Here is a 26,412-nt window from a genome sequence, read left to right on the forward strand (position 1 = left end):
CCACAAACACTAACCTCTAGGCTATAATGTTTCACTGGGCTCTGCATTGAACCTTTAGATGAATTTTCATTTAAGTGACAATAGGAAATATTTTGTGTTAATTATTACATTTTAATAGCGGAACTTGGTTAGCACTGCTGCCTCACAGTGCCAGGGACCCGGGTTCGATTCCAGCCTCGGGCAACTGTCTGTGTGGAGTTTGCACATTCTCCCCGTGTCTGCGTGGGTTTCCTCCGGGTGCTCCGGTTTCCTCCCACAGTCCAAAGATGTGCAGGTTAGGTGAATTGGCCATGCTAAATTGCCCATAGAGTTAGGTGCATTAGTTAGGGGAAATGGGTCTGGGTGGGTTACTCTTCAGAGGGTCGGTGTGGACAAGTGGGGCTGAAGGGCCTGTTTCCACACTGTAGGGAATGTAAAAAAAAACAGAACTTTAAGTCAACGTTGTCCTCAGCTCTCTCAATGGAAGAGGGGAGAAGCCTGCCAGAGTACCTCTGACTGTCAGATACCCATTAATTCCTGTGAGAAGGAAAGGGAGTGGTAGCTGCTTAGTTGTGTTGGTCAATACAGTCAAATAACTCTTGAACAATCTATGTCAGACATGAAGAGAATCACAGCTGCAAATGTGTTGCTGGTCAAAGCACAGCAGGCCAGGCAGCATCTCAGGAATAGAGAATTCGACGTTTCGAGCATAAGCCCTTCATCAGGAATAAGAGAGAGAGAGCCAAGCAGGCTAAGATAAAAGGTAGGGAGGAGGGACTAGGGGGAGGGGCGGTGGAAGGAGGTCAAGGTGAGGGTGATAGGCCGGGCCACCCCACTCCGGCCTATCACCCTCACCTTGACCTCCTTCCACCTATCCCACCTCCATCGCCCCTCCCCCTAGTCCCTCCTCCCTACCTTTTATCTTAGCCTGCTTGGCTCTCTCTCTCTTATTCCTGATGAAGGGCTTATGCTCGAAACGTCGAATTCTCTATTCCTGAGATGCTGCCTGGCCTGCTGTGCTTTGACCAGCAACACATTTGCAGCTGTGATCTCCAGCATCTGCAGACCTCATTTTTTACATGAAGAGAATCACCACTGTTAAAGCTGAACCCTGGGTACATGACTGTAAATTAGAGGTTAAGTTAAAAACAAAGGAGGGGACCATAGGAGATTAATTTTGTGTGTTGCCTGGAGAATTAATGCCACCTTTAGATTGGCCCAGGTGTGAAAAGTCCTTCCAAGTGTTATTCCAAGTGAAAAGCCAAACACTAATTTTAAGATTTGTCCTCATATTCTGCACTACAGAAAACAGCTTCTTAGTACTTATTCTAATAAATGCTTTTATTATTTTAATAACCACAACTGAATTACCTCAATCCTTTAATCAAGCTCTTTGGAAATGTTACGACAAACTTAAGGCTGAGATTTGAACCCAGATATTTTGGCTCAGAGACAGGAACACTACAACTGCACCACAAGACCCTCATTGCAATCTTTATAAACATAATGGAGTATAAGCCATATTGATGTCAGCTGTCATTATAATTTAACTCTTTATATCATGGTATCCTTTAGGTGAATCTATACTGTTTTCCTTCCAAAACCAGTATATCCTTCCTTCCTGCACTGCTCTGAACTGAATCTGGCTATGGTTCTGCACACCGAAGCATTACTTTCTCCGTTTATTTCACTTTTCTAGTTATATGTGTGTGTTTTTACACTGTGTCTTTATCCATTCTTCTTTGCAATTTTATCTTCTCACTAAAAAAAATTCAAAATAGTAGTTTCTGTTTATTGTGGTGGGCCAGCCCTGGTGATGGTGTCCCTCCTTTACAGTCACTCCATTGGCTGAAATGGGCTATGAGTGGAGAGTACACTCCCCTTACTGTCAAAGGCAGCCTGCCTGGCCCCCAGAAGGATAAAAGGATAAAACATCTCTTCCAGGTGTGATGATGCTGCTCCTTTAACAAGGTTGTATTGTACTTGATTTGTTTTCAGGAGGTCGTAAAGACACAGATTCCAAAATGTCTGGGGTTGATCTACTTGAAGAAACTTAAGTTTTAAAAAAAAACACTTGTACAATGAAAGGGGAGTGGCCAGTTCTCCCAGCTCAGCTTTATCTCTTTATTAGATTAGATTAGATTAGACTTACAGTGTGGAAACAGGCCCTTCGGCCCAACAAGTCCACACCGACCCGCCGAAGCGCAACCCACCCATACCCCTACATTTACCCCTTACCTAACACTACGGGCAATTTTAGCTTGGCCAATTCACCTGACCCGCACATCTTTGTGACTGTGGGAGGAAACCGGAGCACCCGGAGGAAACCCACGCAGACACGGGGAGAACGTGCAAACTCCACACAGTCAGTCACCTGAGTCGGGAATTGAACCCGGGTCTACAGGCGCTGTGAGGCAGCAGTGCTAACCACTGTGCCACCGTGCCGCCCATCTTATTTGGGTTTGGTTTGGTTTTAGCAAGTAGTTAGTTTTTGAAGCTGCTGGAGCCAAAGAAGCAGGTCCATGCTGATCCTTCCCCCTTTCTGACATCTGTCCTGTAAGACCCTGTGTTTGGATTTTCCTTTTTTTGCCAAGGGGTGTTTATGGGGATTGGTGCTAGTATTTGAAACAGCATCATTAAGTTGAGATAATCTATTAGATTTTCATATAGGTTAAGTTATTCTGTATTCTGTTCTCTTTTGTTTGCAAATAAATTCTGTTTTGTTTAAAACTAATTGGTTGGGCCAGCTGCATCACTCCTGGAATATCCACTTTACACATGCTCAAAACAACTAAAAACGGTAGGGTCTGAACTACAAGGTTGAAATGTTTTGAGGGGGTCTGACTGGATCCATAACACAGGCTGCAGTCTCCCTATCAGTAACGCTATTGAGATTACTGCCTCAATATTGACCACCTCAAGTGGTGGTGCTGTCAAGGCTGGGAGAAAATGAGGAATGCAGATGCTAGATATCAGAGTCAAGAGTGTGGTGCTGGAAAAGTACAGCAGGTCAGGCAGCATCCGAGGAGCTCGAGAATCAACGTTTTGGGCTTAAGCCCTTCTTATGCCTCAAACGTCGATTCTCCTGCTCCTCAGATGTTGCCTGACCTGCTGTGTTTTTCCAGCACCACACTTTCGGTGCTGTCAAAGCTACCAGGTTCATAGAATCCCTACAATGTGGAAACAGGCTATTAGGCCCAACAAGTCCATGCTGACCCTGTGAAGAATAACCCATCCAGACCACTCCCCTACATTAAACCCTGACTAATGCACCTAACCTACACATCCCGAAACACTATGGCAATTTAGAGTGGCCAATTCACTTAACCTGCACACCTTTGGATTGTGAGAGGAAACCCACACAGACACAGGGAGAATGTGCAAACTCTACACAGACAGTCACCCAAGGGTGGAATTGAACCTGGGTCCCTGGTGCTGTGAGGCAGCAGTCTAGATTAGAGTGGTGCTGGAAAAGCACAGCATCTGAGGAGCAGGAAAATCAACATTTCAGGCAAAAGCCCTTCATCAAGAATGGCAGCAATGCTAACCATTGAGCCACCGTGCTGGCACTTTAAGTGAGTTGGCAATTCTGGGAGGTGTGCCAAGTGTTAGACCATTGTCCCAGCCGTGTCCTCTATTGGCTGCTCCAGAGTCCTTCATTCAAAGATGCCGGTGAGAAAGGTAATGAGCTGAATTAATTGCTGAAGAGGCTTGTGATGGATGGATTCATTTCGCAATGGACTTGGATCGTATTTAGCTGAGAAGGTGCTTTATAAACTGTTTCCTCAATTATCTGGCAGCTGCTCAAGTCATGTATTGATTCATTAGAGAGACACAGCTTTCCCAAGCATTAAAATGAAGTCACCCAGTTACGGTTTATGAGTAGGGAGCCATGGAACAACAGGGACTTAGGAATAGGTGGGTTCAGAAAAGATTTACAAGGATGTTGCCAGGTTTGGAGGATCTGAGCTACAGGGAGAGACTGAACAGGCTGGGACTGTTTTTCCTGGAGCGTCGGAGGCTGAGGGATGACATTATAGAGGTTTACAAAACTATAAGGGGCATGGATAGGATAAATAGTTAAAGTCTTTTCCCTGGGGTTGGGGAGTCCAGAACTAGAGTGCATAGGTTTAGGGTGAGAGGGGAAAGATATAAAAGAGACCTGAGGGGCAACTTTTTCACACAGAGGGTGGTACGTGTATGGAATGAGCTGCCAGAGGAATTGGTGGAGGCTGGTACAATTGCAACATTTAAGAGGCATTTGGATGGGTATATGAACAGGAAGGGTTTGGAGGGATATGGGCCGGGTGCTGGCAGGTGGGACGAGATTGGGTTGGGATATCTGGCCGGCATGGATGGGTTGGACCAAAGGGTCTGTTTCCATGCTGTACATCTCTATGACATTATCCCCTTGATAGATACCAAACTTCATTTACCTGTCATTGCTCCTTAGGCCTTCATACATTTACAGAACAAAACACTATGAATCGCACTGTTGAAAATGTCAATTTGATCAACATCCAGTGGCTGTTGGAGAAGAGAGTTGCAGATCTGCACCACTCTTTTAGCTTAAAGCAATGAGAGGCAAATGTCACATAGTCACCTGATCGTCTGCAATGTTAAGATGGTGCTCCCTCTAATTGATGTTACAGGTGATTTACTGGTGGTGATGATGGTTAGTAGTTGGAAAAAACAATGCCATGGTGATTTGGCAGTGGGAAAGTTGTGGGTCAGAGCACTTCTGGATATGGGAAAAAAATGTGGTTGTCCCCCTTTTCTTCCTTATCCTAAAGAAACTAGAGTGTTTAAAAGATGTCTTATTTCTTTCCAGTGAACTATTGCGATTGATTATAAGGAGTTAGCTCCGTTGTATCCTTCAAGGACTCTTCTACCTGTGCTTGTTGCATTCAAGCAGGAATGCCTCTTGGAGGTATTTATTCTTCTTATTCAGGATTGAGCTGCCTCGGTCAGTGAAAGCACTGGAACAAAGTGTACACTCTATGAAGCTCAATCTGCTAACAGCTATCAGCAAGAAATAGACACAAAATGGAAAAGAACTGTTTTGAGGAAGGGTCACTTGACCCAAACATGAAGTCTGATTACTCTTCACAGATGCTGCCAGACTTGCTAAGCTTTTCCAGCAATTTTGTTTCTGATATACAGCTGAGCTCATAGGACTGGGAGCAGGTAGAAGGTTTAGCGAGCAATATGAACCAACTCTAACCTGTCAACACCCAGGTTTCACAGGGGTGAGGGGTGGGTTTATCAATCTGCATATGGTTGAAAATATTTATAAAGAGTCAGTAGTTCTAGGCTAGAAGACACAGGTTCAGGTCTCACGTGCTCCACAGGGTATAATAACGTCTCTTAACAGGTTGATTAGAAAAATATTTACTGTGGATTAATAAGAGCTCTTGTGGCAGTGTCCCTATCTCTGAGCCAGGAGGATGGGATTAAAATTCCACTTGCACCCAGTTTGTGACATACTGTATCTAAACAGGTTGGTTAAAATAAATGTGCAGAGAGTCAGTTGAGATTGAAATCTGTGTTCATGCAGGATAGAATATACTGTAGCCAAATTTGCAGGTGACACTAAATTAGGTGGGAAACTAAGTTACAATAAAGAAATAAGATATTTACAATGGATATGGATAGATTAGGCAAATGGGTCAAAATTTGGCAGATGTAGTTTAATATGGATAAATGAGACATTATCCATTTTGAACAGAAGAATGGAAAAACAACTTATTATCTAAATGGAAGAAAATTTCAGAGTGCTTGCTTCAGTGCAGTGGGATCTGGGTGTCCTTGTGCATGAATTTCAGAAAACTGGTATGCAGGTACAGCAGGTAATAAGGCAGGCAAATGAACTTTGGCATTTATTGCTAAAGCATAGAGTATGAAAGTAGAGAAGTGTTGCTGCAACTGTCCACGGCATTAGTAAGACTGCAGTTGGAGGATTGCTTACAGTTTTGGCCTTCTTATTTAAAAAGGGATTTAGTTGCATTGGAGGCAGTTCAAAAGAAGTTCACTAGATGATTCCAGAGATCAGGGGTTTGTCTGAGAAAGAGAGACTGAGCAGTTTAGGCCGATACTCCCTACAGTTTTAGAAGATTGAGGGGAGATCTAATTGCTGAATGTGAGATGCAAAAGGGGATTGAAAAGGTAGACATGGAAAGGAAATTTCCTCATGTGGGAAACTAGAATGAGAGGTCATTGTTTTGGGATGAGGGGTAGCAAATTTAAAACCGAGATGAGGAGGAATTACTTCTCTCAAAGAGTCATAAATCATTGGAATTCACTCTCGCAGAGTGTGGTGGATGCTGGGACACTGAGTGAATTTAAGGAGGGGATAGACAGATTTTTAAGTTTTAATGGATTGGAAGATTGTGAAGAATAGGAAAATAGAATTGAGACTATGATGAGATCAGCTATGATCTTATTCAATAGTGGATGAGGTTCAAGGAGCTGAATGGCCTGCTCCTGCTTCGAGTTCTAATGTTCAAGCATCAAACAGAGCAATAATCAGCCCAGTACTGAGCAGGAGTAATCTGAAGATAATTTTTTAATCAACCTATTCAGAGATAATATTGCAAAATCACTGGAGCAAGTAGGACCTGAATTTTGGCCTTGTTTTCTCGAGATAGGAACACTACCACTCTGACACAAGAGCCCTTATGACTCTTTAGCTATTTCTCTTCTTCATATCCAAAAGAGACATTACACATGACCGATTTTTCTTCCCACTGCCAAATCACCCTTGCTATTTTTCATCTATTATGGACAACACTAAATCACCCATACTTTCAATTACCTAATTTACATGCAAAGCTTGCTGAGGGCAATGGAATATCAAAGTTGAGGGAGAATATCAAAGCTGTGGTGCCCACCTCTCTCTAAAAGCATTGAGTGTTTAATGGAGACCATGTGCTCCCTTTATAAGGACACAAAAGTAGCCGCTGAATAGGGGCAGACAGTTGGCAGCTATGACCCCCTCCACTGCCCACTGCCCAGACTTGTTAATAGCCAATAGGCTGGGCTTAGAATTAGACCCACAAGAATGTTCTCCAAGTTGCCCATAACCCTCTGTACTAGATGCATCAAGACCAGGAGCATAGGACTGAGTATAACCAAAAGCACAACAAAAGATGTTTCAAGTAACTAAAAAGAGGTGCAAACATCCACAACTATTACGTCCATCATCCAGGGACTCCACAGCACCACAGAATAAACAACTGGATGACTCTATAATAAAATCTTTGTTTAAAAAGTCAATCATGTTAACTTAATTAACTAATTAACTTATTTTAAAAGCCTGAAAGGGGACACGGTACTACCATAAAACAAATTCACAAAGAAACTTAAAAGGTTTGAATCAAAATACTGTTTCGGAGGAAATTATGCACTCCATCCTTGTGGCTTCCTCAGAAAGCCTCAAGTTTACCGTGGGGAGCCACATGCTCCTTCTCCAGGGACATACACATACAATCATAACCACAAAGGAGAGGCAGACAGTCAAGTTTAATGACCTTGTACACAGCACAGTACCTACAACTATTAATAGCCACCTTAGCAACACCCACTGGAAGTATTCCCCTCTTCCCACCCTCCTCTGCACTAGGTGACCAAACATGATGGCTTTGTTCTTTTAGTAAATAACTTGGCTTAAAGTTATTTTTAAAAGGTTTGCTTGTCTCTGTCAAGACTGGAACAGGAGTCAGCATCAAATCTGTTCAGCTCAGGGTGCTGTTGCTTGAGGAGTGGGGTGAGGGGGTGGGGGTGGGGGGCGCAGTTTCATTCACCACCATTAGGATTTCTCATTTCCAAGTTTCTTGTAGAGGCAGGAAGGCTCCAGCCAGCTGCACTGCTCTTCAAACACCAACAACCTGCCTACAATTAGCCTTCAGCTCGCCTCATCCCTCCCACACACATAGGTGAAAGAGACAGAAAGGTATTATTTGATTATCTATGCTCAATGTTACAGGAAACCCATAGTTGTGCATAGTTAAGAAATGAATGTAACATTTCCTGTCTATTAATTGCAGATCATCTCTCGCTAAACCATAAAAACTTGCAACAGCCTTGAATTTGCAAGTGTGAGTTAACTTCATAGATGATGATACATCAGACCTGTTGTTGGTCACACTGGCAGTTGGCATCTGGATTGATATTAATACTCACACTACCACTTCTTAAATTAAACCAAAACTTTGATAAGAATCTCTGTGTTAAATAGAGAGATATACATTTGAAATAATAATAGCAGGTATCAAAAATGGTTTTTGAGATGATAATGTTATCAGTGACTTGGGAGGATAGTTATAAAATGTTAATATATTTCTGAATTAAATCCTCATGGGCATATAATGGTGTAATAACAATTGAAATGCTGTTAGTATGCAAATCCCCCTGAAGAGATGTGCCACAAATTATAAATTTCCAGTCTTTACCTGTTGATTTACATCACTCCTCCACTTGGTTTGCCATTACGTCCATACCCTCCCTGAGAAATTTAAAAATCTGTTGGATTTGTACATTGTTTTCCAGTTAAATGAGCTGAATAAAGTTGAGATGCAATCTCAAAGGATTCAGTATAAACTGCCAAGTCTTATTCCAACATACGGTTGTTATAGATTTTAAGAAGTCTTGTATTGACATTTCTAACTATTTTTTTCCGGCATCTTTTCTCTTTCTCTCTCTTAATCCAACCTTTCTTCCCCCTCTCTTTCTTTCTCCTCTGGTGCTTGATTACTGGTCATCATCCCACACTATTCAACAAATCTCTCTGTCATTTCTGTTTCTTTCTGTATCCTTTTCTTTACTTGATTCAGGAGGTACACTACAGGTCCAATCATTCAATGAGGTCTGAGATGCCCCATTGCCTTGGCTATGCTATTATCAGTCAGCATTTGCAGCAAAGTTAAGGTATATTTAAAAAAAATCAAGCTGAAGGATGCAGGAGGAAGTTTATGAGATGCTCTGCTTCATCAAGATTTGACCCACATCAGATAACTTTGATCAAATTATAAACCTGAAACTTCTATTTTTCACTTTGTTTTCATGCCTGGATTTGCAGACCACTTTATCTCTTTCAATGAAGGTGATGTTTGTCAGTCAGGAATACTGTTGTAGCCATGGTATGCACCTGGTAAATTTTAATTACAATGAAGCAGGAATTAGTCAGTTGAACAGTACATCCTTTTTGTCCCACCAAATAGATGGAAAATCTTCCAATAAAATTGAACACAGCAGCCATCCTGAGGGAGAATGTTCTCTACGAACGGAGAGTGAAGAAAGAACTGGAAAGGTACAGCACCTTCACTATCTCTTCAGTTTTTGTTTGTTATTTGTTCACAGCTGGTGGGCATCATTGACAAGGCCAGCATTGCTGCCGATCCTTAATTGTCCTTGAACCAAATAGCTTGGCAGGATGCAGCTTCCATTCTTAAAGGTCATTTGTGAACCAGGTGAGCTTTTATGATGTAGAAACATTAAAACTAGGAGCAGGACTAAGCCTTGGAGCCAGCTCTGCCATTCAAAATTCTGGTGTGGAGGTGCTGGTGTTACACTGGGGTGGACAAAGTCAGAAGTCACATGACACCAGGTTATCATCTCACCGGATTATTTAAAATCACACACTTTCGGAGCAATGCTCCTTCGTCAGGCGAAACAAGAAAGTAGCAGTGCTCTAAAAGCTTGTGATTTTAAATAAACCTGTTGAACTATAACTTGGTATCATTCAAAATTATCATAGCTGATACTCCATCTGAACACAACCTACCAGTAGCTACCTGTATCTGATTCGCCAGCAGCTTCAGGTGGTGTAGGACATTGCTGTCCTGGGATCTGATTGGCCAGTCAGCCTCTGGGGTCTTCACTTAATTGGTGGAGTGGTACTGGATCTGGTGGAATTTCCTGCTGGTAGGGGCAGGAGGTCTAACACCCTTGAAGATGCCCACTCCCCACACACTCATGAGAAATGAAATATCCCAGTTTATGTTCATTAAATAACTTGGGTGGCACGGTGGCACAGTGGTTAGCACTGCTGCCTCACAGCGCCAGAGACCCGGGTTCAATTCCCGACTCAGGTGACTGTGTGGTGTTTGCACATTCTCCCCGTGTCTGCGTGGGTTTCCTCCGGGTGCTCCGGTTTCCTCCCACAGTCCAAGGATGTGCGGGCCAGGTGAATTGGCCATGCTAAATTGCCCGTAGTGTTCAGTGTAGGGGTATGGGTGGGTTGTGCTTCGGCAGGTCGGTGTGGACTTGCTGGGCCGAAGGGCCTGTTTCCACACTGTAAGTAATCTAATCTAAAAAATTTGTAACAATTTATGTAATTTGCAACACCTTGTATTTTTGAAGAATAGACTTTATCTATTGAAGAGGAAGTTGGAGTTGTTGGAGACAGGAGGCCATGTGATTAAACCTCTCAAAAGTATGCTCAACCAAAGCTTTCAATCCTTGTCATTTGACTGCAGTCAGGAGTTGAAATGCAGATGTTTTGTTTTAGCCTTTGAAATTAGGACAGCCAAGGACAATTTCAGCTCTGCAAAATACTTGGTTGAAAAATCAGCAAATTCAGCACTGAACCTGTTTGTGTGGCACAGTTCCAATTTGAGAGGTTTCAAAGCTGCCATCAAAAGTAATGACACTGTCCAACTAAATCTCAGTCAGTTTGAAAAGATGGCACTTAGACACAAACAAAACACAGGGATGGTTTTAATTTACTCCCTCTGGTCAAAGTGGCTCTGGCTCACCTTCCACCTGTTGAAGCTAACTGTCAAGCTGCTGCATTTTGGGTACAGTGCTGACAGGGTAGCTGGAGCCAAGACATTCGGAATGTGTCCAATCACAGCTGAAAGCTCTGTTATGCAATGACGAGGCTGGATTGTTGCAACTCATTAAAGATTATTATATTATTATATCATGTGACTACACAGTTGGGGGAAGAAAGAATTGATGGATCTTACTCTTTTCCCATCTGGCAGTTCCAATGTTCCCAACCAATCACTTGCTAACTTCAAACCAAAAGACCTGCAGATGCTGTAAATTAGAAACAAAAACAAAAATTGCTGGAAAAACTCAGCAGGTGTGGCAGCATCTGTGGAGAGAAGTGGAGTTTTGAGGAAAGGTCACTCAACCCAAAACTGCAGGTCTGGCAGCATCTGTGGAGAAAAAAAAACAGAGTTAATGTTGCAGATCCAATACTCTTGTTAACAGAAATCTTTGAGAGAGGAGCAGAACTTCTTCAAAGTGGACGTACCTGGAAGAGATGTGGAATTGAGTTAAGAAGGGTTATTTGGACCCAAAGTGTTAACTCTGATTTCTCTCCACAGATGCAGCCAAACCTGCTGAGTTTTTTTCAGCAATTTGTTTTGCTTGCAAAAGAACAGTTCACTTGCTATTGTCACTGAGCAGATTTGCTTCCAAAACTTGTTCCAACTGTCACTCTGCTGAGAGGCTTGCAAACTGTCATTGGTGTGCAATAGGATAGGGGGAGAAAATTGATTCAAGCAAGGGGAAACAGGGATTCAACTGTTGCTCCTTTGGAGTTCACAAACCCAAAATTTCACAAACCTCATTTGTGGTCCTGACCCTTCTTTGGATAGCCTTCCAACACAGCAAATGTGTGCTATTTGAAAGAAGAACAGTGGATCTTCTTTCTCAAAGTTGTCCTGTCAGTCCACGACTGACATCCCACTTATATACTCCCTAACAGCTGTGAAATACCTTGGTCAGGACATGTTTGCTGCTCCTCAGCTGCCAACATTCATTCCAACAGAACTTAAGATATGTGTTTGTTGCTGAGAAAACCTGTGCAAAATTGAGGAGTCAATTCACTCGCATCTTATTTCTGATCCAGGAAATGCACTCTTCTGCTCTTTGCTGATTTCTAATGACTGATTCTAACACCTTCCCCATGACAAACATCATTTGGCCCATAGTTTTCTGTCTTCTGTCTCCCTCACTTCTTGAAGAGTTCTATTTGCCACTTTCCAGTCTGATTCAATCCATGTACTATACATTGACTCACAATGCCCTTAGGAAGGGAATTCCAGGATGTTGACCCAATGAAGCTCCATCCATCTGGGGAAATGGGAATTATTCCCCCACACACTTGACTTGTGCCTTGTAGATGGTGGACAGACTTTGAGGAGTCAGGAGGTGAGTTACTCATCACAATATTCCTAGCCTTTGACCTGTTCTTGTAGCCACTGTGTTTATGTGGTGAGTCCAGTTGAGTTTCTGCTCAATGGTAGCCCAGTATGTTGATAGAGGGGTATACAATGTTGTAACATCATTGAATCTCAAGTGGCAGTGGTTAGATTGACTCTTAGAGGAGATGTAGTAGCCTGGCATTTGTGTAATGTGAATGTTATTGCCACTGGTCAGCCCAAGCCTGGATATTGTCCAGATGTTGTTACATTTGAGCATGGACTCACGGAGGAGTCACAAATGGTGCTGATCATTGAGCAATCATCAGCAAACATCTCCACTTCTTACTTTACGTTGGAGGAAAGGTCATTGACAAAGCAGCTGAAGATGGTTAGGCCTAGGACACTACTCTCCAATCATAGAAACCTTACAGGGCAAACAGAGGCTATTCAGCCTCTTGAGCCTGCATCTTATTCCTGTAACCCTCTATTTACCATGGCTAATCCACTTAGCCTGCATGTCCCTGGACATTACAGGACAATTCAGTATGACCAATTCACCTAACCTACAGAAATGGGAGAACATGCAAGCTCCAAACAGCCAGACACCTAAGGCTGGAATCAAACTTGGATCCCTGGCGCTGAGAGGCATGTGTTAATCTCTGAGCCACCATGCCACGCTGTGAAAAACTCCTGCAAAGATGTCCTGCAATTGAGCAACCATAACCATCTTTCTATCTGCCTGGTATCATTCCAGGGGAGAGTTTCCACCCCCATCTTGATTTCCATTGAATCCAATTTTGTTTAGGCACCTGGATGCCACACTTGATTGAATGCAGCCTTGATGTCAAGGGCTGTTACTCTCACTTCACCCCTGGAATTTAGCTGTTTTGTCCATGTTTAAACCAAGGCTGTAATGAAGTCAGGAGCTGAATGACCTGTAGAACCCAAACTGGGCAACAGTGACCATTATTGCTGAGCAGCTGCTGCTTGACAGCACTGCTGATGACACCCTCTTAATGTCAGATTAAAGGACAGCTCTGCCTGAAAGCAAATCATGAAAAAAAAAGACATAGACTGGCATTTTGTGGAATTGGAAATTAAAATGGAGGACAGATTACATGATTTGAAGATGCTGAGGTCAAATGTTGGGTCCAGGGGCTGTGCAGTACCACATCAAGAGATAAGATAGTTTTTTATTCACTCATGGGATATGGGCTTTGCTGGATAGCCAGCATTTATTATCCATCCCTAATCAGAGGGCAGTGAAGAGTCAAACATATTGTATGTAGGCAGATTTCCTTCTGTAAAGGACAGTGAACTGAGTGTTTTTAACAACAATTGAAATTAGGGTAGATTTATTATTCTCGGATTTTTATGGGGGAGAGATTCGCCAATTCAAATTGGTGGGATTTGAACCATGTCTCCCCAAACATTATTAGCCAATGACATTACCACTAGACCACTGTATCCTCTGTTAGTTAGGCTTGCATTGGGCTTCATTGGAATGTTGAAATAATGATGACAATAATGTATCAGAATAGATTGTCATTGTTAGAGCCAAACAGTACTTAAACCTGTTTTTCCAAAGCAAGTTATGTCAAGAGACTGCACAATTGGCAGTAGTTCTCCTTCAAGTGGTGTAGGTTGAAGAGAATTGATTAATTTGTTGAAAATCATGAATTATATTAATTGAATAAATTGAGAATTATTTTCAATGGCATAGAACTACCACCCCATAGACACAGATGTAAGATAACTGGCACAAGAGGCAAAATACAGTTTTACACAGTGAGTTGTTGTGATCTGCAATGCATTATTTTAAAGGGTGATGGAGACAAATTTATTAGGCATATTTAGAAGTGAATTGGCACAACTGGCCAAATAATTTACTGTCGAAAAGGTGTTGCTGGAAAAGCACGGCAGGTCAGGCAGCATCCCAGGAGCAGAAGAATTGATGTTTCAGACATAAGCCCTTCATCAGGAATGTGGAGGGGGATGGAGGATGAGAGATAAATAGGAAGGGTGAGGCTGCCCTCTTGACCTGTCCCACCTGTCCATCTTCCTTTTCTCTTTTCCACTCCACCCTCCTCACTGACCTATCAAAATTGTCCCCCACCCACATCCACCTATCGCCTTCCCACCTCCCTTCCTCACAGCCCCATCCCCACCCCCATCTCCTATTCATCTCTCCTATTCATCTCCTTGGATGCTGCCTGACCTGTCCTTTTTCAGCACCACTCTTTTCGACTCTCCAGCATCTGCAGTCCTCACTTTCTTCAATTAATCTACTGTGCAGATATTTCTATGATCAACCTAATAATGTGACCTTTGCAACCCTTGAATTTGTCAACACCAACTAGCTGACAGAAGATTCCTTGAAGATTAATTTCAGTAGCAAATAACAATAACCATGAACAGTTACATAATGCCATTAACACTGAGAAAAATATCTCAAGCATAGTCAAGCACTTTCTTGAGGTGGTTCTGGAAATATGGAGGGAAATGATACTGAAGGATGCTAACATATGTTTTAATAATAGTGGACAAGTGCCAACGCTGTCAAACAATGAAGAAATCGAAACAAAGAAAAATCACCAGGAATATAACTGTAAAATCACCAGGAATATAACTGTAAATGTCTATAGTTCTACAGTGAGGCTTTCTAGAAGTAGGTTGATCAACACCAGCTTTGTAGTTAAACCATGTGATCCAAATAGAACAGTGGTATTGCTGGAGAAGATCACATATCATTAAAAAAAATACGTACTGTAGAATGAAGCCAATTCCTAAAATTAAAAAGGATTACCATTAAAACCTTAACAACTGTTTCTAATGTGACCGTTCCAGAATTAACAATCTAATTGAAGGAGGTTATGATCCTTCCAAATTTGAAGAAATGCTGAGGAAAAAGGACACTGAGTTAATGGAACAACAATTGACTGATGCACAACGCCGTTGCCTTGAAAACAAGATTCTCTTGGAAGATGCAATCCTGGCACGGGAAGCAAGAATTGAGGAGAACAAGAGGAATGCAGCTCTGCAGAAAGAGGAGGTATGGAGTTACATTGTTGCAATATGTTAATCTACTACCACTTTAGAACTTTATGGATATTTGTTACAAAACACAATAAAAATAAATAAAAAATCTTGGCTCATCATTCAGACCGACAATTTCATATAGTAACCTCTGCCCCATACTTTTTCTCTCTTCTAGTATTTTTTTGTGTGCATAGACAGCAGCTGTTGGTCATGTGTGGACTTTTGCCCATTTACACCTCCTCTCAACCTTTATGTTTCTTTGCTTGTACTATTATCTTCTTTCATCATGACAATTACGTCTTTTATTTCATCTATCATTCCCTACACTCCATCACAGTTTTCTTTTTTTATTGCAGAAGAGAGACACATTTTGTCACAGCTTTATCTTGCAAATAAGACAACAACTCACAATTATTAAACTACAGCACAACCCTCTTCACTCACAAACCTGAAAGCCCACCAGATCTTGTGCTGATCAGATACCCTGGTGGTTGTCAAGTAGTTGTCAGGGATCTCCAGTTGACTGCTATTTCTCAGGAAGGGAAGATTCCAACCTCTGTCCCTCTCTCAACAACTCCTGTCAGTAACTTTAAATCAGTATACTCAATTATGACTAAAATATTTAAATATGCTTCAGTCTCTGAATCTGTATGATCTGATTTCTTAATTAAGTGACTAGCACAGATAAACTGGAATTCCTCTATATTTGTCTGTAACGCAAGAGTAATTTATAAACTCCAATAGTTTCAAGTGCCACAAAAATGAACTTGCAAAATACTATGACTCTGCACATCTTATGTAACACAAATCTTTTTCTCAAATCTGCTGATTTGAACAAATGAAACTGAGCTTACTCAAATCAGTTCTGGTGAAGAGTCACTGGACCTGAAACGTGAATTCTGCATTCTCTCCACAAATGCTGCCAGATCTACTGAGCTTTTCCAGCAATTTCTGTTTTTGCTTCAGGTCTTTTATATAACTGAACCATCTGTCATTTCAGGTAGCAAAAATGATGCAGAAACATGCAGAGAAGCGACTTCAGGAAGAGAAGGAGGCAAAAGAACTGGTGGAGCGGGTGACAAAAGGGCGTCACAACACAAAGCAGCAAAAACTGAAAATACTGGAAGATAAACAGAAGATGGGTATGTGGTGTAAAAAAATGTCCATTGTGTGGAATGCTATGGGTTTCCCCCTTTTTAAAATTCATACTCCCTTTCAAGGCTTTTCAAGAGACTTTTGTACACCAAAGAGCAGCGGTAATTCGCAAACATGCTGGAACATAGTTGGAATTATGTCAAGTGAGATTTATGCTACCTTGTCTGTCATAGTTCATAGCAACTTTTGTCATGCAATGTTCTGCTCTTTACCTGATTATAACCAGGGTCATAGGCACCTTTCTCAGGAAATCACATGGCTGGAGGTACTCAGAACTGCTGGACCATTTTGATGTTCATGCCACTAGTCCCACATTTGAAATGGATCTGCAGATCACTTTAGACACTGTATGCTAGGGCCTACTCTTTGCACTGTGGTGATTTTTTTCATTGAGAACATGACTTACTGGACAGGAAAGCTTACTGTCCTTGCGGACAGCATCCTGGAGTCTTGCTGGACAGGCTGTTCGAGAAAAGGGTTGTCTTTTCTCCTGTGGATTGTCACAAGAGGCCACACCACCAGATCAAGCTAGCCTGGACTCAAAATGGAGCCCAAGTCAGGGCTGTTCAGGACACTCAGCGGTGCAGGCAGAGGGTCAGTGATTTTCTGCATCCTGCAAGGGTAAATACCGCTATCTTCTCTCTGCTACCTCACACTCATGCGGCCAATATTCACCATAACATAGCATTGTACAGGCCTCTCATCAAGGCTAATAGAGTACCTATTAGAATAGGTACCTAATAGAATATCTTAAGTATTACAAGTGTTATATTGTGAATCATCAGAAATCATGGGCCATTTATTGGTACTGACTTAAGTAGAATTTGAGATGAGATTCTGAAAGCAAATTTAAAGGAGCTAGGTAGGAAATTGAAAGGCAGGACCTCAAAACAGTAACTTTCTGTTACTTGCAGTCCTATGTGCTGGTGTGCGTAGAAATCGGAGAAATGACTGATTCAACATGTAGCTGAAAAGCTGGTACAGGAAAGAGGGACCATTGAGACCACTTCTGGAGAAGGTCAGATGGTGCACATCTGAACCAGACCAGGAGAAACATCCTTGCAGGGAGATTTGCTAGTGCTGTTGGGAAGGGTTTAAACAAGAGTAGGAGGGGGATAGGAACCTACGGTAAATTCAGAGCAGGGAAAAGAAGATAGAAATTTAGCAAGTGACTCTGAAAGGTAGAAGAAGCAGTGGTTAAAAAGTGTACAGCATAGGAATTTGGTATTCTGGAAAAGGTATATCTAACCACAAGAAGTTCAAGATTTTTTTTCAAGGAAGTGTCTTAAAAGAGCAATCCTGGAAGATCCTGGAATGTGCCTATAATTTTCCAATGAGGCCTGCCAGGCTGACAACACTCTGTTTTATACAATACATTCAAAAATCAATTTTCTTAATCAGCTGTCACCAAGGGAGCTGAAAGTGCACCCTGAACTATTTTGACTCACTTAGCTTGCTCATATGTTTTCGGAACTTGCTCCTCCCATCTGTACATCCAAATGCCTCTCCTAATTTGCTCCAATATGCGAACCTGGATATCCAAAGACTGGGAATTAGGAATTGACCTGTTCAGTTTCATGAAGGCCCATGGCAGAAATTGACAGCCATCTGTAGACTTCATACTCAAATTGGGGGACAGCAAACAACAATCTAACTCTCTATTCCCTAAATAAAAGCCAAGCAGTCGGATCACAGTAACAGAACATGAATGAAAACAGGAAGTGCTGGAGAAACTCTGCATCTTCTGTGGACTGAGAAACATTTCAAGTCTAATAACAGCTTTGGAAATTTTATTCCTTTGGCTAAGTTGGTTATATAAAGAATATGTTCCTGAGAAATACCACTTGTCACTTGGATCCTTTATTCCTGCCTTCTATGCCTCAAAACTACTAATAATTGCATATGCTCTTATTTTGATTATAATGCTTGTGCATTCAATGCTTTTACAATTGCATGTAATCAACCATTGAAAATCACCTTTCTACTCCTCAAAAAAATAAGGACACTTGACATAACCTACTCTGCACAAATTCCTGCTTTTATTTGGTCAGATCCTACTGGACCAAGTAGTTAGTCACTGCTATGAAATTCCAGTAAGATTCTGATATTTGATGTTAAACTGACAGGTCTGTAATTACCTGGAGCTACCTCCTTTCTTAAATATTTGCAGTGTTTACAGCTTTAGAATTCAAAGGCCTAGTTCCTGAATCTAGAAGGTTTTGGTTAATATAAATCATACATCTGCAATTTTGTTATCAGTTCCCGTTTGTATTGATGAAATCAGCTCTAATTAGTATGGCATTTATGGAAAATTGCAAAGATCATGGCTTCAGTCTTAATATTTAATTTGGATTTAATTTAACTTGGCAAAATTGCTGCCTCACCTATTCAGTATTTCAAGTATTTTCTATGTTTATCTGTAGCAAAATTATGTCACAAGCACCACAGTGATCAGTGAACTGTGGATTAATATGACTCGTAAAGGCCCCTACTTAATTGGTTAAAGTAGACCCACAGCTGAGCTTTTTTTTAAGTCACTTTTTGAAACAAGTTATTATTGAAGTCTCCTTGTAGGGAAAATAAGATCAAATTTTTGATAATAAATTATAGGTACTAAGATTAAAACAATTACAGATAAGACAAAAGAATAATTTATGAGTGATTTTCCTCAAACAGAACAGTACAGGTAGTTCTGCTATACACGCTACTGAAGTTGTGTGCTTGTGCAACCCCACACTATACAAAAAATTGTGCAATACAAATACACTTCAAGTGTCGGCGATGCAATTGTTATGACCAACACACAGTTTAAAAAATTCATGTTTTGGAAAAGCATTCCCTATTCACCCAATAGTGTTACAGCCAATTTGTGTTGATGAAAGATGTATGATCACAGAACTGCCTGATATGTAGTTTTGTGCATACATTTTTCCTTTGTCATCCCTTAGTCAAAACTCCCCTTTGAGGGAGTGTTCCTAAGAAACTTCTTGGAGTTCTGCGCCATAAGATGCTGGAAAGTCAATTTAACAGTTTCAACTTATAAAAACTTCCAAATTGGTGAATAATCTTCACAACTGTGAGCATGGTCAGTCCAGGGCTTGGGACGACACTCAGGCTTTTTTTAGGTGAAGTAATTGGCTTCTCAAACACAAAGTCATCAATTGAACAATTTCCATTTTGAAATCTGTTGTGCTAGAAAATACTGGTTTACACCTCAGAAGGACCTATTATGTTGCCAAGAGCTAGGTGTAAATCCTCTTTTTGTGATTTGATATGGAGAAACAATTCAATAGGCCTTGAAACGTTCCAATGTAAGAGACATTACCTCCATCCTGAAGACCTTTCTTAAACATAATTTCCAATATATGGGTTTTTTATTTCAGAAATATCTTTCTGAATTTTTTTTTAAGAACTTACTGCAACAGACAGCACGTTCGTAATATGAAATTGTGTACTGTTACATCTTTAATCTAAGTACTAATGTGATGACTCACCACTTGAATAATCACTATTATGTAACATAATTACTTTGTATACTGCCTTTCTGAAAATGCACATTACATAGTTTCTGTTTACTAACAGACCTGATAAGATAGCTTACAGTGCTTACTAATTTCTCCTGCGATCATGAGAAAATAATACTGATATTTAACATGTCTGCTGATTTTTTTTCAGCTAAGGAGCTGAATAAGGAAACAGAAGAACTGCTTCAACAGGCCTTGGAGAAAGCTAATGAAGAAATTAGAAAAAAATCAGAACTGATCCGAGAAATCCGAGCAATGCAAATGGTGCCAACATTTAAACACAAACTTATAGATTTAGCCAAAGTAAGTCCTAAGTGTCAAAAGCTGAAGATCAACCTTGTGATTAGTGACAGAAAAAATTAACATGTAATAAAGAAACAGTTCTGTATTTATCTGCACATATTGTTTTCTTTAATCACATAAACCCTCCTAGAATCAGACTTTTACAGCACTCAACAGCTTTCAGATCCCTTGCCTCTCCCGTAGCTTGGCTTATCTCCATTTTTCTTTCATTTTCTCCAGCTTTCACTTTCACAAAATAAAGAGGTCTCCACTTACATCTCTCTGTGGCAAAGGTTGAACAATTTAGTGTAAATAAAAAGTCCTCTGTGACAATTATTAAATGAATGGCCCTGCATTACTGATTTCTGTAACAAAGGAAGTATCCTATCACTGATTGCTTTATCAAAATACCTGCATTATATTAAAGACTGTATTAAATTGCTTTACAACTTCTCTATATCTTGAACTTCTTTCATTTTAAACCTGTTCAATATGTAAGACAGATCTAGTCCGATTCCAGTTTGCTTTCAACCCATGGTAACCTTGGCCTTTTTTTCGCATGCCATCAGGCCTTGCTTGCAGAAACTGTCTCACCAATTATATGTTGGACCTATTTGCTTAGGCCATAAGCCACTTGTCCACACTCCCTCCTCTTGATCCCATGAGCTTTAGCAAATAGGATCACACAAACCAAGTCAAATTCCCTTTGCAGGCAAACATCTAAGTCTCAGACAGTCAGTCCAAAACAGTTTCATGTGAGACTGTGGTCCCCTATTCACACACTTAGTTGTTGCTGGATCAGAATCCTAGCATAATCACAGAACTGTCCTGGCTTATATGGTAATTTGGGTAATAGAATGTATAATGACAAAAAGGCATGAAGGAAAGTCATAGTTTTATTTCTTTGTGCAAACTATATTTCCTTCATGATTCGAATATTTGATTTTTTTTAAATAAATGGTAAACACAAGAACAGAAATTACTGGAGATACTCAGCAGGTCTGGCAGCATCTGTGGGACAGAAAAAGAGTTAATATTTCAAGTCCAGTGACCCAGAACTGATGATAGCCAAAAATGTTTTTATGTTGATGACAGGGACATTGGAAGGGAAAAGGAGTGATTGGATAGGTAGAAATGGAGCCCAGGAAGCGAGAGAGAGAAAGAAAGTTGGCAAACAAAAGAATGGTTGATAGTAAGCCACTGGAGAATAAAAGCTGATTATGGTGAAAATGAATTGGCTGTGCTGAAATCAACCCAAGTCATGAGAAAGCCTGGGGTGGGGAATGGGGAATGAGTAAAGAAAGTGGAAGGAGGTGCTCAGGACTCAATACCGAGTTCAATACTATTAGGGCGTGAACACCACCTTCCATGTCCTTGAACAGCTTTTCTTCTTATTGTGGAAGAAAAAGTAAAATTTTATGTTGAATTGAGTGCAGAAAGGTTCAGTTGAGTCTATCAATAAACAAAATAATTGGTGAAATATTTGGATCGACTTTATGCAGAACCATGCTAACTATTGTGGAAGGAATGGGAGTAACTTCAACTTTGCTGTCAGGAGTGAGGTACCTTGTTGGAGTGACTCAACAGCATGTTTTAGAATTCACCTGATTTTCACTCCATTAAAATTAATGAACAAAACTTGTGTAAATACTCTAACAAGATTCATGTTACTGTCAATGGAGCAAAGTTGAACATGAATTTTTTATTTAATTATATGTGCACAAGAATATTCCCAGTAATTTTAGTGCAAATGCCAAAACAAGTTTATCCTTAGGTAAACTTAGATAGTATTTTCATTATTTTCTAATTTCATCTATTGTTCAAAGACTATTAGTGTTTAACTTTTATGAATTTGCCTCAGTAAATCTATTCATTCATGTAATGTAGTCGTATCTCATTTGGAAATCATGTCATTGAATCTCAGCCAGCTGGTCATAATCTTTTGACCGAGATGTCAATAGTAGAGTTACGAGAACGCTTGGGGCTGCTGAAGGAGGCACAGATTAAGGCAGAGGAAAATAAACGAGATCGGATCCTGAATGAGAAACAAGCAAAAGAGCAGCTCCTTTTGGATAAATTACGACAGATCTCACTGCACAGAGAAGCTTTGAGCAAGAAAGCAGTAATCAGGAACAGGTATGTTAACAAAATGGTGCTCAAATAAAGATGAGTGATCGGAATGTGTTTTTTAGATTGTAACTGTAAATTGATAAATTATTTATTTTCTCTCTCTATGGGATAAAAATATCCAAATACAATGCAACACTGTCACACGATGGATAATGCAAATAATATTATTTAAATAGAGGCATGGCACTTTAACCAGAACTTCATCAATAAGCACATCGACTGAGAGCCCATCTACCTTCTCTTGAAAAAAAGAACCGGAAATGACATCATCCACCTTAAAAAACCAAGACCTATAAATAGAAAGGTGGGGCATACCACCAGCACTTCACCGGAGACTCTGATTATGTTACCTCATCATGGTGACAAAATGTCTGAAAACAAACTTCCCTGCTCAGTGAGCTAACTTACATACTTATCATCAACCTGAGCTACAAATCTTCTCAAAAATCACCAATATTATTTAAATTCCTAATTTTTCTTTGCCTTGTTTTTATCCCATCCTATTGGCTTAGCCCTATTCCAGTGTCTCCTTGCACTCGTGAATTCATTAGAAAGGGCATGAACAATAATATATACTCCTACACTCAGCATTTAGCTGCTGATTTTGTTTAAAATGACTAGAAAACACTTGAAATACTCCGTTGGACAGACAGCATCATTGGGGTCACAAACAGAGTTTAATTTTTCAATTCAATGATCTGTCAAGAGGTCAACAACCTTCAACCTTCACCCACTTTCTCTCCCCATATGTGAAGTGTAACCAACTATGTATTTGCAGCATTTTCTGTTATTTCAAACTTGTAACTTCCAATATTATTAGTAACAACATTTTGATTCTTATATAACTGAAAAAAGTGTGTTCATTGCATTTACATTCACTGAGAGAATAGTAGGTTTCTATCAATCCAAAGCTGTGAAAAATAATCAAAGAAATATGTTTTTCTTTTTAATGTAGAGAAGAGGAATTGAGAAAGCTGAAGGCATCCAAACAGGTGGCAAACAATCAGCAATTGGCTGAGCTCCAAAAGAAACTCGAAGAAAAGAGAAGGGAGCATCATAAACTGAACAAAATACAAAAAATAAACACTCAAAAAAACCTAGAGAGATCTATGAGAAGCTCATTTGCAGACAGGGTAATGCACCTTGTACAATGCTTTGTTAGTAAATAAAAAGTGTTTTCTTTCAGAAACTTCCAACAATTATTTTAGAAACCGACAGGATCATTTTTTTTATTCATTAGTGGGATTTGGGCATTGCTGGCTGGCCAGCATTGATAGCCTATCCCCTTTAATTCTTGAGAAGGTGGTGGTGAGCTGCCTTCTTGAATTGCTGCAGTCCACTTGCTGTGGGTCGACCCGCAATGCCAGTGGGGAGGGAATTGCAGGATTTTGACCCAACGACTATAAAGGAATGGTGGTATATTTCCAAGTCAGGGTGGTGAGTGGCTTGGAGGGAAACATGCAGGTGGTGGTGTTTCCAAGTACTTGCTGTCCTTGTCCTTCTAGATGGAAGTAGTCATGGGTTTGAAAGGTGCTGTCTAAGGATCTTTGAATTTCTGAAGTGCATCTTGTAGATAGTACACACTGCTGCTACTGAGTGATGGTGGTGGAGAAACTGAATGTTTGTAAATATGGTGCTAATCAAGCGGGCTGCTTTGTCCTGGGTGGTGTCAAGCTTCTTCAGTGTTGTTGGAGCTGCACCCATCCAGGCAAGTGGGGAGTATTCCATCACACTCCTGATTTGTGCCTTATAGATAGACTTTGGGGTGTCAGAAGGTAAGTTACTTGCTGCAGTATCCTTACTCTCTCTAGTAATTATCAATTATTTGAATTTAAAAAGTCAGAAGTAATGGTATTGTGGCAAAGTCTACCAAATTGTTCTTGAAGTGTTAAGTCCCACCCAGAATAAAAGTAAAATAGGTCTAATTTTAATAATAATCCAGCAGTTTAACTCTGACAGAAGGAATTAAAAATGATTTTAGATTCAGTATTATTTAAGATTTGTACAAAATAAAATATTCTCTTTCAAAGATCATTCAATTGACATCCACGAAGAGCCTTGACTTCACTTTAAGGCAGTTCATTGCAGATCACAAATAGGTTGATACAAAAAGATTCTTGTGTCATCTCTGGTTCTCTTACCTATCAACTCAAATCTGTGTTCTGTCGTTAAAAACTCATCTGATATTGGAAGCATATCCCCCTTATGACTTCAATCAAAGTATGATGTTTTTGAACCTATCAATCAAATATCATCTTAATACCTTCCATTCTGTAAGAAGAATAGCCCATCTTCTCCGGTCTATCCACATTACTTTATCCATCAACCCTAGAACTTGATAGTAATTATTTTCTGCATCCCCTGCAAGGTTTTGTAATCTTGTCGAAAGTGTGGTGCCCAGAATTGAACACAGTCATCAGCTATGGAGGCCTACTCATTGTTTTATAAACTGCAACCTCCTTGCTTTTGATCTTCATTCCTCTGTTAATTAAGTCAAAGATTCCATTTGTGTTACAACTCTCATCTTGTTGCCACCTCAAAAGATTTATACAAAATAACATAACATTTCCAATATCCTGCCTTCAGTTTTCTCATGAACTTGTTTCACTTGATTGTTTGCCAACAACATGAGTCAGCACACAGATCCCTGCTCTTCTGGCTTTATAACTTGCCATTCTTCAAGCCTCAGTCCCAGTGAACAATATTTTCTTTTATTATTTATTTCTCTTTCTGAAGAAGTGTCCCTAAAATATAATTATTTAATTGTGCCTTTGGTTCTGTAAATATCGTTGCTGTCCACTGCTATTTTTGTCAGTTGATTTTTTTCAGATCTTCTAATTTGAGGTGTTCTTTTCCCCTGCTCTTTTCTCCCCTGCATTCCAGTGTCCGTATCTAATGAATCTGCAAAGAGTCAAAGCAAGTACCTTCTAATTGCCAAACCAGAGATACAAATGCCACTAAACCAAAAGAAAAACACTGTGTATGCTGGAAACCTGACATAAAAATCAAAGTGCTGGGAAGTCACAAACAGTGGTCTGGGTAGGAGACAACCATGCTGCTACTCAGCTGGATACGACATGATGGTGCTTGAACACCCTGACACTGCTGTGATAGATGTGTACATAACTGGCTGCTGTTGACATTTTGAGTTATCTGCAGTTCATATGTTTTTCTTCTGGGAATGCTCATCTTTTCCAACTCGGAAGCAAATAGTATCATTTAATCTCTCCAGCAGCACCACCTAGTGACTTTACTTTCATACTGTTTTATAGTGTCTATAAAATATGCAGGAGTGATTACTTAATGAATTTTGCAAACATCTATATTCTGTTTATCTTCGTTTCATCCACTCTTCACTGACCACAGTGAATCCCAATCTAGGATTAACACCTCCCCCAGTCTTGACAAAGAATTCAACAAAAGTATGTCAGGGGATAGAAATCACATCTTATAAATCTAATAGAATGTTTGTGTGTAATTCTGCCTAGAAATCAAAGGAAGTACGTTGGTGGAAGAACATGGAAGACAGTCGTGAAAACAAGGTCCGGTTGCTTAAACTTCAGAAAGCGTCCTAGTACAGTGCTGCTCAGTGGAGTAGGGTGGTACATCATTGCCCAAATACCATTCCAAATGAAACCTGCACTTTCAGTAATGTTAGAGCTCATGAAATAATCTTCCCAATAAATATCTAATTTTACTTTACAATGAAGAATCTCTTACTGTTTTAACATGCACCAGAGAATTTACAAACACAACGTTTTGATGAAAGGCTTAAAAAGGTTAAGTCTGCTGCACTCTGATACACAGAAACACGTTCCCAACGCTGTGTTTATCCCTTAGTCATTGTTTCTCCCCAACTCCACAGATACTGACACCTTCTGAGTATTTCCAACAATTTTCATTTCACTTTCAGATTGAAGGGATGCAATGCATGGAATCAGATGGGTGTGAACACAATTTTTGTCTTTCTCTTTAGCAAGGCTTTGTGCAGATTCTTTTCTCTCCATCCCGAGTGGGGTATAAAACAGACAAGGCATTTGATTCCATTGTTAGATTTTCCTGGCTACTAGCTTGTCACCAGAGACTAGTTTGAGGAGCACCACTCCGGATGAGTTAACCAGGAGATTCGCCTTTTACTGCCTGGCAAT

General features: G+C 40.3%; 1 protein-coding gene across 1 annotated transcript in view; it reads left to right on the forward strand.

Annotated features, from left to right (window-relative positions):
- Positions 1-25,875, forward strand: part of cfap99 (cilia and flagella associated protein 99) — a 104,028-nt gene extending 78,153 nt beyond the window's left edge. Inside the window, exons 9-15 of the mRNA XM_060847287.1 lie at positions 9,198-9,286; positions 14,982-15,186; positions 16,174-16,315; positions 20,004-20,155; positions 22,059-22,270; positions 23,220-23,397; positions 25,753-25,875. Coding sequence (XP_060703270.1) covers positions 9,198-9,286; positions 14,982-15,186; positions 16,174-16,315; positions 20,004-20,155; positions 22,059-22,270; positions 23,220-23,397; positions 25,753-25,839 — 1,065 coding nt within the window. The 3' untranslated portion in view covers positions 25,840-25,875. The remainder of the gene's footprint in view (positions 1-9,197; positions 9,287-14,981; positions 15,187-16,173; positions 16,316-20,003; positions 20,156-22,058; positions 22,271-23,219; positions 23,398-25,752) is intronic.
- The last annotated feature ends 537 nt before the right edge of the window (positions 25,876-26,412 follow it).

This window comes from Hemiscyllium ocellatum, chromosome 2 (genome assembly GCF_020745735.1).
Source record: "Hemiscyllium ocellatum isolate sHemOce1 chromosome 2, sHemOce1.pat.X.cur, whole genome shotgun sequence".
In the NCBI taxonomy this organism is placed as follows: Eukaryota; Metazoa; Chordata; class Chondrichthyes; order Orectolobiformes; family Hemiscylliidae; genus Hemiscyllium; species Hemiscyllium ocellatum.